This window comes from Cololabis saira, chromosome 10 (genome assembly GCF_033807715.1).
Source record: "Cololabis saira isolate AMF1-May2022 chromosome 10, fColSai1.1, whole genome shotgun sequence".
NCBI lineage: Eukaryota > Metazoa > Chordata > Actinopteri > Beloniformes > Belonidae > Cololabis > Cololabis saira.
In genome coordinates, this window is record NC_084596.1 from 27522951 (window position 1) to 27542338 (window position 19388).

Sequence of the window (19388 nt, forward strand, 5' to 3'; positions counted from 1 at the left end):
GTCATCAACATGTCATTTCCTCAAAATGTTCATGCTAACAAATTGGAATGACTCACAAAATATATCCACATTTCATTTTGCTTTTATGCTTCATGTCTATGCTTCTACTTGTTTGTGCACTTTCCCCCCACTCCTGCTTTAACACCTGTGGGGCATTGTCGTCATTGGTTCAGCGCGAAATAAAACCAGTTTTGATCTTACGTCTGTCTCTATGATGACAACAAATTGTAGGACAAGAGCCCGAGAGCCCGTACAGGAAGTTGTCTTGCATCACATTTACTTTACAAAAAATAAAAGGTGGATTCAAAACAGTCACACTTTGTGACGGTGATATACAGTGTGACAAATGTGTGTGGCTGGACACACCCAAGGGAGTGAAGGTCCCTGCCTTCATAGTCCTCTGGAAGGGCGTAAGGCGAATTTCAGGGAAGCACGTCTTTGATGTCATATGCAATACCTATTACAGTGAAATATGACTTACTTTGCATTTTCTGTCCTTTTCTAATGAAACCTGTCACAGCTTACTGTTTTCACATTTAATAATACTGGCACGAATCCATACATCCTTTTTAGCATCTTTTTTACACCTGAGTGTTGACATCTACTATATTTCTTTCGGCCAGTTAAACCAAGAAAAGGATGTTGGTTTCTAAGGCAACCTTGTGGGGATTTACTTGTATGTGCCCTAGGACACTGGTACGGCTGTAAATCTTACGTTCTCCCAAACCTTTGTTCCTCAAACGGGACACACATGGTTCATTCCACCTTAAATAAGAGCTCTTTCCACTGCCTATCAGTACAAACTTGCAGAAATACATCTTGTTATTTAGTGTTTTTCAGTAGGATTTTAATCATATATATATATATATAGTTTATTTCTTTATGTCAGGTATTATAACACTGTCAGAACCACCCATTTGATTCTTTGCTCCCGAGATTTTGAGTGAGCCAAAACACTAAAAAGCAGTTATTCTCCCAGTGATAAAAAAAAAAAGTTACTTGTAGCTCTGAAAGAAAAATAAAAAGGCATTATTTTATATAAGCTACAGGCCATAAAGGGCCACACATTCAAGGGTAAAGAGCCTACATTTTACACATCATGGCAACCCTCGGTGTGCTCACACATATCTCTCCATCTTTGATTTTGTAATTTCTCTTTATCCATGAAACTCATGCTTATACATGTTCTGGGTCCAGAGTGCTGACTTGTGCACTGAGCCTACAAACTGTGGTGCTCCGCTTGAGAATGTCACATGTGCTGGTTAAGTTTTACGGTATGGTGAGAAAGCCCTGGTCTGAAGGACGCGGTTGCAATCGTGTATCAAATCAGATTCTAAATTTAATCTAATCATATTCTATAAAGCGAGGTTAAGAATTACACAATGATGCTTCTTTTACTCTAAAAGACAAAAAAAACTAAAAACATTTCACACCATTTGCGTCACCAGAATACTTGAACGTTTTTACTGGTATCTGACAGCTACACCTCAGTAAACGGATCAGTTTGGGCTGGTATCAGGGGAAAAGAAAGGAATTCATCCTAAATCAACAATGTCAAAAAAGTGCAGGATTACAGTAATTTAAATACAAGTTGGTTCAAGCTGTTTACCATTGATTGCCACACCCAGGTTTGATTGTGTGCCTTGGCACGGAAATATCTTTACGCAATGGAGCAAAGACTTGTGTTGTAAAAAACAAGCATCTTAATAACTTTTTGTTCTTATCTACATGCTGTCGCTTTTGCATGTACTTGAAAAAAAAACAATACAAAATGTGACATGAGAGCCCTAAAAACAGAAACATGCAAGGAACTACATTAATGTACAAATCTGTTGGTTCCTTTAAAGAAAGACAATCCCACCATCGTCACTGAAATCACTTGAAGCTGAGAAAAGTAGTAATAAACAATGATTTACTGAGCATTGACTAGTGAAAATGTATAATTTTGTTTCAACAGAATCTTTTAAGAAATCAAACAAATTAAATTGGCCTGGAAATATTAGGTGTGACCCATAGAAAAGACTGAAACTATTTTGATCATGGTGACTGGTGAAACTAATGTCGACCCTGTGTGCATCATCTCAGGTGTCTACAATCATGCAGTCGCTCTTTCTGACTATTTAAAGGGTGAAAAGACTGCTGTTTGGCATCATGGTGAAAGTGAAGGAGAGAGTTGTCTAAGATGATCAGAAAAGGAAAAAAAAGAAAATCATAGTTAAGTATTTTAAAAAGCTTCAGGGAGACTGTCCTGTGGACGGATGAGGGAAAACTGGAGCTTTTTAGTGAGTTACCAGTTCTATGTTCACATGCAACAATTAAGCATTCAAAGAAAAGGAAAGTGCAGCTAAAATGAAACACAGAGGTTTTCTGCGCTTGGAATCTGTGCAAGTACATGAACTCTCAAGACTATCAAGACATTCTGGAGACAAATGTGTTGCCCATTGCCAGAAAGCTTGGTCTCACGGGGCCGCAACAGGATAATGACCCCAAACACACAACTCGAAACAGACAGGAATGACTAAAATCCAAACATTGGACTATTCTATTCTTTTTAAGATTCTATAAAACCACAATTAGTCAATGTTCAGAAATGAATACTTATTACTTTTGTCAGTTTCAAGTTATTGATCATTGAGAATTTTGCTTTCTTCAATGTAAGAGTATTAACAAATGTGTCCACGTGTGTGTACTCTCATTTCGGCAAAGTGCCACTGTCTGGGTGCAGTAATTCAAATTCAAAAATACTTTCTCTATCCCCCAAAGGGAAATTAATTTCATATTCACAACCAGTAATCTCAGTATTACTGGATGCACCGTGAAGAGAATGGTCCATACCTTCATATCAGACTCTGGGATTGATGGCAAATAAACTACTTTTCAAAATGTTGTTCTTTCCTTTCAATTAATCCTTTACTCTTTCATCCATTTGCTATTATGAAACTTCAATGCAAGAGACTGTTTAATACAATGGCTCCAGTGGGATTTGACTCCAGCTCCCATGCAGCCTGTAGAAAGGGAAATACACGGCAAAAACTCAAAATCTTACCAGGAATATTTGTCTTATTTCTAGTTAAAATGTCTCATTTTTATTCAGAAAATCTCATTACACTTAAAACAAGAGTCATTACCAGAAATATAACTTGTTATTTGACCATTTTCACCTGTTTCAAGTAAATTTTCACTTGAAATAAGTAGAAAAATCTGCCAGTGGGACAAGATTTATCTTCTCATTACAAGCAAAAAATCCTGTTCCACTGGCAGATTTTTCTACTTATTTTAAGTGAAAATCTACTTGAAACAGGTGAAAATTGTTGTTTTTTCCAGTGATGAGTCTTGTTTTAAGTGTAATGAGATTTTTTGACCAAAAATGAGACATTTTAACTAGAAATAAGATAAATATTCTTTTTGATTTGGGGTTTTGCAGTGTAGTGGTTCATACATTGTCTTTAACTTCACTACATTTTTAGCTTTAATTGTTTTAGGTTAGGTTAGCACTCTAGCAGTGGACCAACATTCAAAAAGTAACTTTATGTAACACATTTCATAGCAGTTTGAAGAAAAAAAAGATAAGATGAGCAAAGGCCGTGAAAGCCCTCGAGAGAGCAGTAACAACACCCCTGTCTCACGCCCTTCCCAGTAGTCCCCAAAATGTTTGTGGCCAGTCTTGACTCATTCTGGCTCATTCAAGGGCTTCATTCTGGTTTGATACCTTTTCCTAGGAAACAACCGCTACGAGCTACTGATGAATACCAAAGGTATGCCCGGAAATCTCCTTTCTCTGCTGTTATCAGTGAGACGCGCAGGACCCGCCCCGCAGTAAAACTTCCCCCTGCGCTCCTGCAGGGTCGAAGTCTGCGTAAAACCCAGCAACAGGCCGCCGAGGAGCTCAAACAGACCACCTTTCCACGTCAACGCAAGGATTATAGCACGTCTTCTCTCTCCGTGCCATGTCTCCTCTGCTGAAGTGGAGCGTTTTTGTCGGACTGGGGTTCCCCCTCATCGTGAGTAGCCCAACTTATTGTTGTCATTGTCGCGGAAGGGATAGCGGACTTTTACAGGTGTGGCACGGTTCTGTACCAACATGCTGCTCGGGGATTAACTCTCAATTAAACGCTATTACGGTTTACAGCTGAAGAAGACAAAGAAAAAGAAAAAAAGAAAAGAAAAGAAAAGAGGTGGACAAATAAATGCGCAGCGTCCGTGTTTACACAAACTAGGTCCCCTAGGAAGCAGCTTTGGTCATTAATTATGGAAGTGGAAAATTCTTGGGGATCACCACAAAGTTTGATTTGATCCTGAAATCATGTATAATGATATATATATATATATATGTATATATATATGTATATATATATATATATATATATATATATATATATATATATATATATATATATATATATATATATATATATATTGGAATGACATGTTTTTAAATTTATATATATGCCAACATACATTTAAAAACATGTCATTCTATTTTGGTTTTTAAGAAAATGGTTTGTAAAGCTATTTTTGAAGCTTATAAGTGCGATTGACTATCTTTTAATGTTTCTTTGCTCTTCTGTTGTTTCTTTGCTCTTCTGTTTCTTTGCTCTTCTATTGTCTGCTTTTCTGGAGGTCGGTAGCCAAAAAAAAGAAAGTTGGTAATATAGGATAGGCTTGTATAAGCAGTCTGCTTCTGCCTATGCCTTTTCAGTCATTGTTCAACACATGATTATTGGTTTTGTGTGAAATGTCAATGCTGTGCACAATGTTTTTGGGTGTTGTGTTGTTTTTGTGTTGTCATGATTGAATAAACTTCATTCATCCATATATATGTGGGTGTGTGTATGTATATATATATATATATATATATATATATATATTTGTGTGTGTGTGTGTGTGCTAATAATACTGTATTAGGTCTACCTAGTAAACTAAAGTACACTGCAGATGACCCTTTTCCTTCGCCTTAGGGCCACACATATCCTCATATAAAAAGTCTTGTAAACTAATGACGTAAAACGGGACCAGCAGTGTGCCATATCATTTTGTAATTAGAACACACTTTGATACATTAACTTTTTCCTCTTGTTTTGCTCTTGTTTGTTTACATGTAGTATTCTCCGGTGGAGGGAGAAGGAAATGGCCAACACCTCCAGAGAAAGAGAAGAGAGTGGATCCTGGCTCCCCGACCTCTCTACGAGAACCAGGATTACACCACCTATGACTTTATAGCCAAAGTGCGTACTTTTTTTTTTTTTTGCCTATTTCTCTGTGGAGTGCTGTTAAAAAGCATATTACACTTTTTAATCTATCTATGTGTAGATAAGACAACATTTTAAAGCTACAAATGAATTATTATCACTGTAAATGGATGGAATCCCCTTTCTTCCTGTTTTAACTCTCCACCCGTGTTTTGTCAAACCTGGCTCAAACGGAGGTGTGAGAACAGATCCAAACTCTGGCAGACGTCTATGTTTGTGTTGAGTTCATATTTTGTAATAGATGCGTCTTTGTTCAGAGATCTAGAAATAAACTAGCTCATCTAGCTGAGTTCCTACACTGCTAACATGTTGCTTTAAGTGTTATTCTGTTTTAAGTTTGCTTGGTAATTATAATGTAGGTCTTTGTTTAGCTGTTCTCGTCAGATCAAAAACACTGTGGATGTTATCTTGAAGAGTTATCGAGAAGAGAAGAGTTGTTAAAGAGAAATACTGTAAATAATAGTTTGACAGTTCTACAGTTTTCAGACCTTTATTAATAATAATAATAATAATAATAATAATAATAATAATAATAATAATAATAATAATAATAATAATGCAGTTCTTTGTTCAGCTGTTCTCGTCAGATCAAAAACACTGGATGTTATCTAGAAGAGAAATACTGTAAATAATAACTTTTCAGTTTGACAGTTCTAGAGATTTCAGGCTTGTATTATTATTATTATTATTATTATTATTATTAAAATTATTATTTATTTATTTTTCCCAGATTCGCTCAGATAAGGAAAACAACAGAACGATTCATTATTATCTGACTGGGCCCGGTGCTGACCAGCACCCTGTAGGTAGATTTACTGTTGACCGTGTAACAGGCTTTGTGAGAGTCCATGCCATACTGGACCGAGAGGAAATCGCCCTGTATGAGGTAAGAACGCTTTAAAACATGATTAATACCATGATAAGGTGAAGCAATAGAAACTAACATGTCCTTTTGTCTCTTTTTTCCAGTTAAAAGGTGTGGCTAAATTTGCCAATAGTAATACCAATGCTGAAAATGATGTTGACGTTAGAATCAAAGTTTTGGATGTGAATGACTGCGCACCGGTCATTATATCAAAACAAGTCGGATATGTCAACGAATCTAGTGCAGCAGGTATCTTAAAATCTGCAATATATTTGTGATATGGCTCAAGAAAGTTAGAGTCTTGTTCGTCTAATTCAAACATCTGTGTTATTTGGGGATTTCTAGGTACTTATGTCATGAGGGTGATCGCCACTGATGCAGATGAAGAGAACACCGCCCACTCCAAGATCACCTACAAAATTGATAGCCAGAGTGACCCAGCTCGCATGTTTTCTATCAACTCTAAGACTGGAGAGGTGAAGGTTACGCGCAACACTCTCGACAGGGAGGTGAGTCATCATTTATAGTCTGCGTTACTTCATGTTGTCAATGACAAAGTCTTTGAACATTTTTTATCAATTTTTTTGTGTTTTTAACTGTAATCACTATACTCATTTCCACCAGACAAAAGACACATACAGGCTGAAAATTATTGTGACTGACATGGATGGATCTTCAATTGGAAATTCAGGAACTGGAGAAATTGAGATCAAACTTCTGGATATAAATGACAACATTCCATACCTGGAGCAGCAAAGGGTACGGTAGCTGTTCCGTCTCATTTTTATGTGACTGATCTTGTTGTCCCAACGGCAAGCGTTGATGTGCATTTTCTTTTTTAGTATGAGGTGAGTGTGAAGGAGAACACGCTCGGTTTGGTGGAGTCGAAGATAAGGGCTGTTGACATGGATATAATTCACACCGACAACTGGTTGGCTGTCTACGAAATCGTTTCAGGAAATGAGGCAGGTTATTTCAGTATCACAACTAATAAGGAGACAAATGAGGCCATCATCATGGTACAAAAGGTAAGGGGATTTGCTTTATTTCTGGCTTTTTTCAGCCTTTGGAGTAAAAATATCTTGGAAAGTCAATGGAAAATGCATGTCATGTATACACCAATAACCTACTGCAAGGTACTATATGTTTATGTACACACAATACTGTACTTAGTCATAGTAAAAATACTTCTCAAAGGGATTATACACTGAGTGACTGAGTTACTGTGGTAAAAAATGTGAAAAATTTTGATTGAATTGAATTGAACTGAATATCCTGTGTGGTGTCCTTGATTCTGCAGGAGCTGGACTACGAGGAATTAAAAACAGTAAATTTGGGCGTTAGGGTTTCCAACAAAGCAAAGTACAACTTTGGCAGTGCTATGACAGGGGCCGCATCGTCAAAAACATACCAAATCAAAGTGAATGTTGAAAATGAGAAGGAGGGGCCCCGCTTCCAGCCAAGCACCAAAGTGGTGGTCCTCTCTGAGGACAAGTCCACCGTCTCCATCAACAAAGTCATCACTACATATGCAGCTATTGACAGTGACACACTGCAGACGGCCACCAATGTCAGGTGCGTTCACGTAGAGTGGTTATTACACGTTTTACCCGGTCAATATTCATGTTCAGGTTTGAGATTATGTCTTCTTTCAGATACATTTACTTGCAGTCTATTTGAGCTAAAGCTACATATACATGCAAGTAAAGACAATTGATTTACCATGCAAAAAGCATTTCCAGGTGACCTATTATGCATTAACACATCAAAACAACAGCTATATTGGTTTTAGCTAGTGGCAGTTAAAGAAAGGGTTACATCCGATTTGCTAGTCTGATACAAACCAAAAGAGGAGAGGATTGCAGTTCCTCGACCGACCACTAGTAGAGGATGGCTCCACAAGCAAGTTAATCTCTATCGACCCACATGTAACAATATTCAATTTGGCAGCAGAAGTTAACACATTTACATGGTTAATGGCTAGCTGTCATCATTTCAGCCACTTTAGCTACCTGGGTATTAGCACTGTCGTGATTTGAATTCTGTCATATACATATGAAAGTTGCTATCAGGGCTAACAGGGGGATGCTACTAGCTCGCTTGTCGCTCGCCTTGGCAGCAAGTGCAGGCTGTAAGTTGGAAAGTAGATAGCAGCGATGCGGTGGAGTTAAGGACATTAACGTCATCAACATTAGCGTTGATCCAACCCATTCAGAATGAACTGTACTTCATTGTGTTGAACACTAGGGGCCGTGATCTATGCTGTTTTTTTATTTATTTTTATATTTTATTATTTTACACTACTTTTTGCGTGTTTAAACTCCTTTGACCCAATGAACCTGACTAGAAGCTTGTGGAACCACAACATAAATTTATTTTTTGGTACTTACTTTTTTGTTTTTTTACTTGTAGGTACGTAAAGCTCTATGATGCAGACAACTGGTTGATTATTGATGAAAAGACAGCAGAAATCAAGTTGAATAAATTGCCTGATCGAGAGTCAAAGTATTTGATCAATGGAACGTATTACGCCAAAATTATATGCGTCACCAACGGTGAGTTCAGTAACGTATAAGAAATATTTCACTGAATATGTTCAACCAGTTGACCCACAACACACATAATATTGATCCCCCGTTTTCAATCGGCTTTCAGAAAGTCCCTCTCAAAGTGCTACCGGGACAATAGCCATCCAGGTGGAGGACTTCAACGATCACTGTCCAGAACTCACCATTAAAAATCATACCATGTGTTTTGAGAGCAATGCGATTTTCGTCACGGCTTCAGATAAAGATGAATTCCCCAATTCAGCCCCGTTTGACTTCACTGTGATTGAAGAGAGCGAAAAACAGAAGTGGATTGTGGAGCCTGTTAACGGTAAGTCCATGTGAACAGAGCAGTCACTCCTCATTGGCTCTTACATGTTTACACCAAAGATGCATTTTGGACTAATTCAATCTTCACCTTTGGCTTTTAGCATTAAAAAGAGACTTATAGCACGCAGTGAGTTTTTTTTCCTAACTTAGGTCACACACAGTGACCTAATGCATTTGAGAATGCATTTCTCTGGAATTTAGTCCAAATAAAAATGTTGTCCAATAAAAAGATGTTAATACCGAACACAGTTTGTACTTATCATGATTGCATTGCTTCTATGCAAAAGTAACCATTTTAAAGGCTTTTTACGACCACCCGAAGAAACATCTTTTCATCACTTACACTCCAAGTTTTCATGTTAAGTTCTTGTCTTTGTTTAGGAACAACCGTCATCCTGAGACACCAAGAGGGCTTGTGGCCAGGTATATACAAAGTGGCAGTGAACATCAAGGACCAGCAAGGGAAGTCATGTGACCGTGCCCAGGTGATAGATTTGACGGTGTGCACGTGCAATGACGGGACTAAAACATGTTTGCTGCGGCGTGGAAGTGGTGCATCTTTCGGAGCTCCAGGTGTCCTGCTGCTGCTGCTGGGACTGCTACTGTTGCTGCGTGAGTAGAGTAGCTGGTTACTGATTGATCTCATTCCTCCTGGTTGGAGATTTTGATCATAATCATTAACGGCATGCTGAACCGTTAACGAAGAGATTTAGAACAAAGAGTAGGTTAGTGATAGCTGTCAAAGAGATGGATGGTAGCACTGGCATGCATTTACACAAATATTTACCTTTGCCCCTATGAGTTAAATCCATATGCCAAGTAAAGTCATTTGCACTGTGTCCTTTTAGAAACATTTTTTTTCAACAAAGTCTTAAATTGTTTTCCAGTGGTTCCCCTTCTGCTGATGTTCTGTCTTTGTGGAGCTGCAGCAAGGGATTTCAAGCCTATTCCATTTGAGACAAAGCAACACCTGATTGCGTATCACACAGAGGGACAGGGAGAGGACAAGGTGCGTTTCATGCAAATACATTTAATACGATATTTTGTGGAATGATCTTTCTCATTTATACTATTTTTCTTTTTTCCTTTTTACACATAGGATGTCCCTCTTGTACAAGTCCCATTGGAAGTTGATTCTGGCGCAATACATTTCCAAAACACCAACACCTTTGATTGCCTTGGAGGTTTGATTGAATCAGACGGAGCTGGAGGTGGAGGAGCGATGTTTGGCAATGGAATGAATACATCCACTTTGACAACCAAGAACATGTACCAATACAACCAGTACGGCCAATACGGACAAAACGACATGGACTATGTGGGTTCAGGGATGGCGGGAGGACAAGACATGAGCTTCACCATTAACAGAAGGGAAGTCTTTGATGGGATGGCTCTGTCTAGTCATTTCCTGGAGGATTACTATTCAAATGTGAGTATCCTGGAAGTTTCTTATTGTTGTATTGTTGTATTATTCATCATGAAAAAGGTAAAAATGTGTACCTAACTTCCCAGAGTACAGTTGAAAAGAGGTAGAAGCTCAAGTACACAATACTGTGTGAACTTAAATGTGAGAGTGTCATTGTTTTGTTTGCAGAAATCCCAGGCTGCTTCACAGCAGGTTCAGGAGATGGACCGCCACCAGATCTACAACTATGAGGGTGACGAGTCACTGGCAGGCTCCGTAGGTTGCTGCAGCCTCCTTGAAAATGACGACGATCTTACGTTTCTCAATGACCTGGGACCAAAGTTCAAAACTCTTGCTGAGATTTGTAAGGGATCCACCCTGGTGAGTGAGTCGGCGGGGGCTGGAGTCTCTGTCGCTCCGGTCAGACCAGTGTCGCCAGTTAGGCCGTCCACCTCGACCCACACGCACGTCCACACACACACAGAAACGGTGAGGGACAGGGACCGGGTAAACCTCACCAACCTCAGCGCCTCCAACGTGGCCACTGGATCCTCAACTGTCTTCAAGGGGGAGAAATTCATGGAGAGTGCCCAGAGTTCAGCCACTGTCCCCAGAGTGCATATTCAGGACAACGTGGCCGTTCCCAACCAGACGCTGCTCATTCAGCAGCCCGCTGTGTACTACACCGCTACCCCCATGTATGTGGTCGAGTCCAAGCCCCAGATGGTGTACGTGTCAGGGGGATCCCAACAAGCTGTAGGCCAGATGGGCCAAGTTGGCCTGAGTCAGGGGATGCTGCAAGTTGGGGGTCTCCAAACCTCTCAGGGCATGGTGCTTGTTGATGGGCAGGTAGGAATGGGCGGGGCGACGGGTCAGGTAGTACACGGCCTTTCACAGGGAACACTCTCCAGGTCTACACAAGTAGTGATGGTTGAGGAAGGGTCTTCAGGAGCAGAGCAAGGTACACATTTAGCACAGCACTTTGTTCAGGCCGGACAGGGATCCACAGAGGGGAGCTTGGAGCTGGGAGGTGCAGGCGCGCAGGTGAAAACATTTTCACTGGGTACACTCGGTGCTGTGGGGTCAAATGAAGACGCTGAAACAGCCACAGCCAAACTGCAAGGCAGCCAGAGAGTGATTATGCAGCACAAAAAAGTCACAGTGACTGAGAGAAAGATTTGAGTGTAACTCAAAAGCCTTAATGAATCTCTTTGTTTAGCCTGTCCAAGTGCCAAACCAGTAATGATATATATTTTTGTAGAGAGAAATGCACTGCAGCACATGTATTGTTTCAAAGACATTTATGGTTTTTGGTAAAATGGGTAGAGTTAAAATTGTTTGAACTGAGGCTTTAGTGTGGGCCAAAACACTAACACAAGAGAGTGTTATCACTAAAGCGCACAAGACAAAACAAGATTTTAAGAGGCATGACATCAGTCTAGCCATTACACCTCAGTGGAAGAATGCCTTGTCAAGACAAGCAGGTTCCCTAATTGTCTGTGCCTAGGGTTAGATCTATCAGCTCGAAAAGTAAAAACTAGTCAAACTAGTCACATTAAAAAAATTAAAAAATGTATTTACCTATTACATTTAAAAATATGCAAATCTCAGAGAACATTTTGACCAAAGAGAAACTTACAAAAAAGCAATAAGAAAGTGAAAATGTTTCAGAGTGGGGACTTTCCTGTTCATTACAGCGCCAAAGGTTTTAAAGAATTAGCCTCCTCCATTTCTATCTGTAAGTTGCTCATTCATTTTTCACCTGAGCAGTAAAATTTACAGCAGGAACAGATAACGCTAAACATGACTAAAACAAACAAGACAAGGCCACACCCTGTTAGCAATGTTTTTATATCCATTCTACAGAGTCTGTCTATTTCTGACGGGTTAATCATAGATCACAGGACCAAATAGGTATGATGTGGAAGACAGTATAATAATAATTATTATTTTGAAGTCTTTTTTGTGCCATGATTACTATTTGTCCTTCCATAGGTATGTGTGTGAGTGATGCCTTTCTGTATTTGTTCATTTGTAAAAGTAACATGAGTTGAGTGTGTAGATTTACAGAATAATTAGAACTTGCTAATTGTTTTTTTTTGCACTGGTTCATAAATGTATATTGTTTTGACTTGCTTCTTATTCGCTGTAGGGAGGCATCACTGCAATGCTAATGCAGCTTGTTTGTACTTTCTGTTTTTACATTTTTCTTCTGTCATAACATGTCATGTAATAGATAAGCGATAAAGAAATCACTTTAAATGACAAGCTTTTAACACTTTCATGAACTAACCTGGGCATTTCACAACACTGAGGGTAATTTGATAACAGTCTTCTGTATCGGTTTTAAAGATGTAGGTTTTTTTTAATAAAGTGTTTAAGTCATCCAAATTTTGTCTGTCTTGCTTCTTCAAAAACGGATACATTGTTTTGAAATATGATATTTAAAAGTATTGTGTAGTGTAGACTAGAATATGTGCAAAGGTAAGCAAAAGTTTGGGTGTTTCTGCTCCTGAAACAGGACAAAGGATCTATTTTAATGCCATTTTTAGCTCAGCAACTCCCTTTTTAGGAGGTGAAGTTGCTTTAACGCCTCTGTGCCATTAAGAACATCTGATGTTAAACCTGTGCCAAACCATGTACCACCCATCTAACTTCTAGATTGAGGTTTGCACAGTTACAGCCTGGTTAAAATAAACAGTTTTGGTCGCAGTCATTCCTGTTGTCATGCTACCGAGTTTACCCAAGCAATCCTCAGTTTGTACTCACCCAGTGTGGCTAAATGTAGCGTCATTTGTGGAGTCAGCATCAGGTCAACATGTGAGATGACACATTCTGCTGCAATCGTCTGCTGGCAGCTCTGCAGCTGGGTTCAGCGAGGACATGCTGAAGGAGCTCGTAGCCACAGTTAACTTTGATTGTCATATAGGGGGCGTCCATTGTATTCCCATTCCAAGTGTGTAGCCAGTATGTGGAACACTTTGGTCTGCTGTAGCTTCTTCCTGAAGAAAATTGCTTGGTCATTCATCCATTTTTTATACCCGCTTAATCCTATGCAAGGTCACGGGGGCCTGCTGGAGCCTATCACAGCTCACTGCAAGTGAAAGGCAGCGTTGCATCCTGGACAGGTCGCCAGTCCACCGCAGGGCCACATATAGACACCTTCACACTGCTGCCTGCAGTTGCTTCGTATTTATTTCATGCAGACTTATAAATTGTAGATTATCCCTTGACTACCAGAGTCCACTGTACAGGGGGAAGATGTCATGTGAGAGCAGAAGCCTGGGAACAGGCTGGTACGTGGGCAAGTGAAATGTTGCACTTTTCAATCTGCGTCTTTAATCTGAAAGTGTGATTAGAAAGAGGTCAAATCCTCCTTTACTGTGAGGGGGTTCACATTTTGCTGTAAGTCAGAGCAAGCAGACAGTCATTCCTGTGTGGAACAACAGCCTTCTTTAAGCTGCTCTCTTTAACAGGGTTCATTGAGGTTAAACATAAACAAAAAGGCGAATAAGGAGATCCAGTTTCTGTCCGTGAAAAGACAGGTAAAGACTTAGTTTTAAAGACATGGCTTTAAATAAGATGTGGCTGGCAATTTATTACATCGCAACCAGCTTCATTTAGTTCTGCAGTTTGTCTCTAAAACCGAACGATGAAATAAATAAAATAACACAGTTGTTTAAACATGTTAAAAATCCTGTTTTAACCATGTTTCTCAGCAGACACACTATTCACCTGCTCAGCAAGTGAAAGGGTTGAGTTTAAACGTTCATAAATACTAAAGAGAGTAAAACATATTGTAATATTACATTTTTTTATTACAACTTACAAATGCACATATACCTACTATGTCTGTTTGGATAAACTTTCTAAAGATTATACAAACATTTCATTGTGGATTTGTGTCATAGGGACAGTGCAATATTTCATGTGAGAGAGAATCATTCGTCATCTTTAAGCCCATATTTCAGAAATGTGGATTACCGTACTCTACCCCTTTACCATGGCAACGGTTCTCTTTTCATGCGGGAAAAGGCTGTGTTGCTTGCTTTCTCATGATGATTCACTTTTTCAGCCATTTCAACCACAGAGACACTGAGATCCATTGACATCTTTATTTGAATCTTGTCTTCTAACCCTTTTAGATACGCGTGTGCAGAGACTTACTTGTAAAAACAGACCTAAAGACAGTAGCAAGTGTTTTTCCTATTTATTTTTTTTTCACCTCCAAGGCATCATACAAATTAAAGCCGTTTCGTCAACTATCTTGGTTTCACAGGCGTGACTAGGGTGCGGCTGGAAGCACAATATATTACAGAGTTTAAGCCCTCAGAAAGCAGCTTGACAGCCAGATTTAAGTGCCCGCCTGAATGATATTGGGACATGCTTCTTGTCAGGAAATCTGTGTGCATTGCATTCTTAGCTTTATCTGTCATCAGTTTGTGTTGTCAGTCCCTTACTTTCTGCAAAGACTTTCTCTTCACATATCGTTTGCCTGTCAGTTTGACAGCTATTGCAAAAAACAACAACAATAGATTATGAGTTCATAGAGATGTCTTCATTTACGCCTCATACTTACACAATCTCAAATCAGTGTTTCCAACATATTCACACATAAACTCTGCAGTGGAGTTCCCTTTTTAAGAATTGCTTAATTTTCCAGCACATCTGTGCTCTTTTATTTGGACTAGAAAATATCGAAGTGCATTTGTTTGGTACAATTCACAGTTACTTGTAGTTATTTGCAGTTAATGGGATGGTGTATGGATGAACTCATAAGAAACTTGTTGCATTGGAAGAACACGTCACTTCTGTTCAAATGTTTACATTTTTGATCTTCTCAGTGTGTGAGAAAACTAGGCGTCCTTTTTGACTCCGAGCTACATTTTGTTACGCATATTAGAAATGTAACAGAGACAAGATTTTATCATCTTAAAAACATCACCAGATTCCGCCCATTTCTCTCTGTTGCCAGCATGGAGGTGTTGATGCATGCTTTTATTTCTAGTATCTAGTATTTCTAGGTGCGTGGTAGTCTAGTGGCTACAGAGGTGGGCTTGAGTCTAAAGGATCCCAGGTTGAACCCCCGGAATGGCAACCAAGACGAACCGCCCCTGAGCAAGGCCCTTAACCCCAATTGCTCCACAAATAGTGTTTGTTCTCTCAGATGTAAGTCGCTTTGGATAAGAGCATCTTCTAAAAGACAGTAGTAGTAGTAGTAGTAGTAGTAGTAGTAGCAGTAGTAGTAGAATAGATTATCGTAATGCCCTGCTCTCTGGTCTTCCTAAGAAGAGTTTCAAGTTTACAACTACAACAGAATTCAACCGCAGTTTTCACTGTCCTCCATATTTAAAATAACTCATGATTCCATATAACTCTCAATACTCACTCAGACATATGAATTTTCCTTTTTTCTTTGTTCCTAGAATTTCAAAAGAGGTTGGTAAAAGATCATTTAATTTTAAAGCTCCATCAGATTGGAATGATCTTCCTCTCTTATTGCGTTCTATTACCTCTTTTCATTGTTTTAAGATGTCATTATACTCTCATCTTAAAACAAATTGCCTATGTTTTAAATTTTTTATTTTTTTTTGTCTTCATTTCATTGTTCTGGTTATTCAATTTGTCTATTTTGGAACTAAACTTATGTGGGTAGGGGTGAGCAAGATGTCTGTGTTTTGTTTTATGTCATGTATGTCTATACTGTGATGTGATGTATTGAGTAATGTTGTATGTTTTCTTGGGACCCCCTTGAAAATGAGATGGCACATCTCAAGGGGCTATCTAATTCAGCCGCACGTGTGCTGAAGAGGACCTGAGGGCGGGACCACATCACACCAGTGTTGAAATCGCTGCATTGGCTCCTCATGCGTTTCAGGATTGATTTTAAGGTTTTGTGGAACGGCCTTCCTGAGAACCTCATCTGTGAAACAACCTACATAAGAACCTCAGGGCTGCAGAGACTGTTATTTATTTTGTTAGTTTGGTTTAGTTTTTTATTGAGTTATTTATTATTTTTTTTAAATATTTATTTTTCAATTATTTGATTATGTACTTATTTATGTACTTTCTTTTATGTTAACTTTTATTTTGTTCTAAGGTTTATTTTAATGTTGTTTTTACTTTTTAATTTGTTAACTCCAGGGATCATCCCACCGAGGACTATGCCTACTTGGCCTGTGTGGTCGTTGCCGTGGGGATGGCCCTGGTCGGGGTCGCTTGGCTAGTGTGGACGCCAGCCGGCCCTGATCTGGATAGATTCCCCTCAGTGGTCATTGGTGGGGTGGCTCCTGGTGTGGTTAGATCAGCAAGGTATCGTTCCTCACCTCAGCATCAAGCCAGATATTTATGACGTTTATGAGTGTTGATGTGCTAACAGGGTATCGATTCTCATGCTTATTCACTTTTGTGAAAATGACCTGATGTGTGTTTTTAACCATGCATATGGGAGTTTTCATATGTTGGTGTTTGCTAGAGAGAAAAAACACTCAGTGATCTGAAGAAAGAGGCTGAGACATCTCATTTTCTTGCATGCAAGGGTAGGCGCACGAGCAGCAAACTATAACGGTCCTGCCCCCAGCAAAGTTTATTTAAAGACATGAAAAATGGGTGTGTATTTGCATAAGAAAAGGGTGTAGATTTCAGAGACCTTGACACGGCTCACATGACGCAGCAAAGAATGGTGAGAAAAGCAGATAGATAAAAGAAACAAATCAAACAGGCCACATCATGGGAAAATATTTTCCCTCTAACAGTGTTGATTTTATTATGTAAAGCACTTTGTGCTACTGTGTATGAAAAGTGCTCTGTAAATTTGATTTGATATACATCATTTAGAAAATGTATCATGCATTATAATTACTACAGAGACTCCTCGGTGATGGAGCTTCACACTAACATTTTTTTATTTGCTCAATGCATAAAATAACCTAATAATCTTATATATGTGTGTGTGTGTGTGTGTGTGTGTGTGTGTGTGTGTGTGTGTGTGTGTGTGTGTGTGTGTGTGTGTGTGTGTGTGTGTGTGTGTGTGTGTGAATATGTGTGTAAGTAGATATATACATAGATATAGAGCAGATGCAGTTAATAGAGACAGTATAGTGTAAATAAGTATATTTATATAAATATTTATATGGGCATTATATGGGCATGCGTGTACAAATATATAGAAATAGTCAACTATGTGTATGTATGTATAGGTATGTGTGTAAGTATAATTACAGTATATAATAATAATAATAATAATAACAATAATAATAATAATAATAATACTGTTATTTAGCAGTGTGAGTACAGTGTGTGAGTATTTATAAATATGGGTTAAATGATTAGTGAATGGGGGTAGGATTAAATAAGTTTACACTTCTTCCTACTCCTTTTTGCACATGTAAATTAAGATATCAAGTGTTAAAGTATGACATTCTTTGTTTTGTTGTTTTGTTTTCTTATCTTTCTTATCTTAAATTGTTGTTTTTTTACATGTACAAAATAAATCAAATCAAATTAAATTCAATCTTCTGCTCAGGTCACGACTTTCTTTAGAAACCCACATTTGTTCTGCAGTCAGACACACCTGGATTATGATGGCAGCCAAGGGGGACACAGTAATTACTTGGAACCGGATCAGTCAGATCAAACCTACAATAACGTTTTGTTAAATCAAGGATTTCTATTATGTTCAGTGTATTGGAACCAAAAGAGTTTACTTAGAGAACTGGAGTGACAGAATCACTAATTTATTTCCGCTAACTCACCTGTCAAATCTGACAGCTGATAAATGACGGGTCACACACACCTTCTTGTAACACTCTGATGAAGGCAGAAGGAATCGCCGAAACATAGCACTGTTTTTTTAAGCCATGTGTTGTGTGTAATTATTCATGATATTTCATAATTTGTTTATTACACAATTTGAATTCCTTTTCTGTTATGAACAGTTTTGGTGAAGGTGGAGACGGTTATGCACCATTGAACAGTAACGAAGTTCCTAGTAATCCCATAAAATACAGTCAATCATAGTTAACGGTTATACTTTTGCAATAGGTGGATTTTTCTATCAGTCTGTATAGGTAATTTACTTTCACAGCTAAAAAGTAATAAAACTGTCTTGTACACAAAATTATCATTTTTTAAAGACATACTGTAACGAATTGTGTTTTTTATTTATCTGATGTTGAGCAGGGGGCGATAATTGTCTTTATAAAACAAGGTTTGAGCTAAATGATTAATCCGCTTGATTTATGACTTCAGTAAAGATTTGCTTGCTATATTTCTAGGCTTAATTGTCTGTCTTTTAGATTATTTCATAACTTGTTTTTCATACGGCAAATTATTACCCTATTTAAAGCATCTCAATGCAGCGAAACCACTTCTGACCACATGAAGGCAACATATCACCTGTCATGTTTCAACCCCTGGATGGAGCTGCACTGCACCTCTAGTGCATCTTTAGGGGGACAAATGGCGCTTTTGCATTAGTACCGCCTTAACTCGGTTCTACCCGCCACGGCCCCGTCTTGTGCTTTTGCACTAGGGGCTGAGGCGGGCAGAGCCGCTCCAAGCCGATACTCTTTCTGTAACCATTCTGCCGAGGTTCTATCTCAGGGCTGAGCAGGGACTGTTTCTGACGTCACCACCCTCCGCGCTTCTGATTGGTCGGGGGGCGGGGCCGTCAAACGTTTGAATCAGGAAGCGGGAGTCAGCGCAAGAGCGACCCGCGGCTCGCAGCGATTTTATTATACAGCGCAAACGTCTGTTTGGTGATCCAACTCTGAGGTGCAGATGTTCATAAACCTGGGGGCTGACGAGAGAATTAAAAAAGGGATGTAGACGGGCTGTTTTACTCTCAGCCGCTTGCGGCTCCAGCTGATTTCTCATCAGCGCCGACACGAACAAAGCGGTTGCGCAATCGAGTACGTCACAGCCGCTTCACCCAAACCCCCCCACTTCTCACCTGGCTGTGGAAAAACAAATGGGGACAAACGGGTAGAGCC

At 39.1% G+C, this 19388-nt stretch overlaps 1 protein-coding gene across 1 annotated transcript; it reads left to right on the forward strand.

Annotated features, from left to right (window-relative positions):
• Nucleotides 1–3780: 3780 nt before the first annotated feature.
• Nucleotides 3781–12786, forward strand: LOC133452751 (desmoglein-2-like protein). Its single transcript, XM_061732358.1, has 14 exons — nucleotides 3781–4001; nucleotides 5103–5225; nucleotides 5980–6135; nucleotides 6219–6363; nucleotides 6460–6623; nucleotides 6739–6873; nucleotides 6957–7142; nucleotides 7415–7689; nucleotides 8527–8669; nucleotides 8770–8991; nucleotides 9372–9602; nucleotides 9878–9999; nucleotides 10090–10419; nucleotides 10585–12786. Exons 1-14 carry the CDS (start codon nucleotides 3948–3950, stop codon nucleotides 11575–11577), a joined length of 3279 nt encoding a protein of 1092 aa, XP_061588342.1. The 5' UTR covers nucleotides 3781–3947; the 3' UTR covers nucleotides 11578–12786.
• Nucleotides 12787–19388: the final 6602 nt, after the last annotated feature.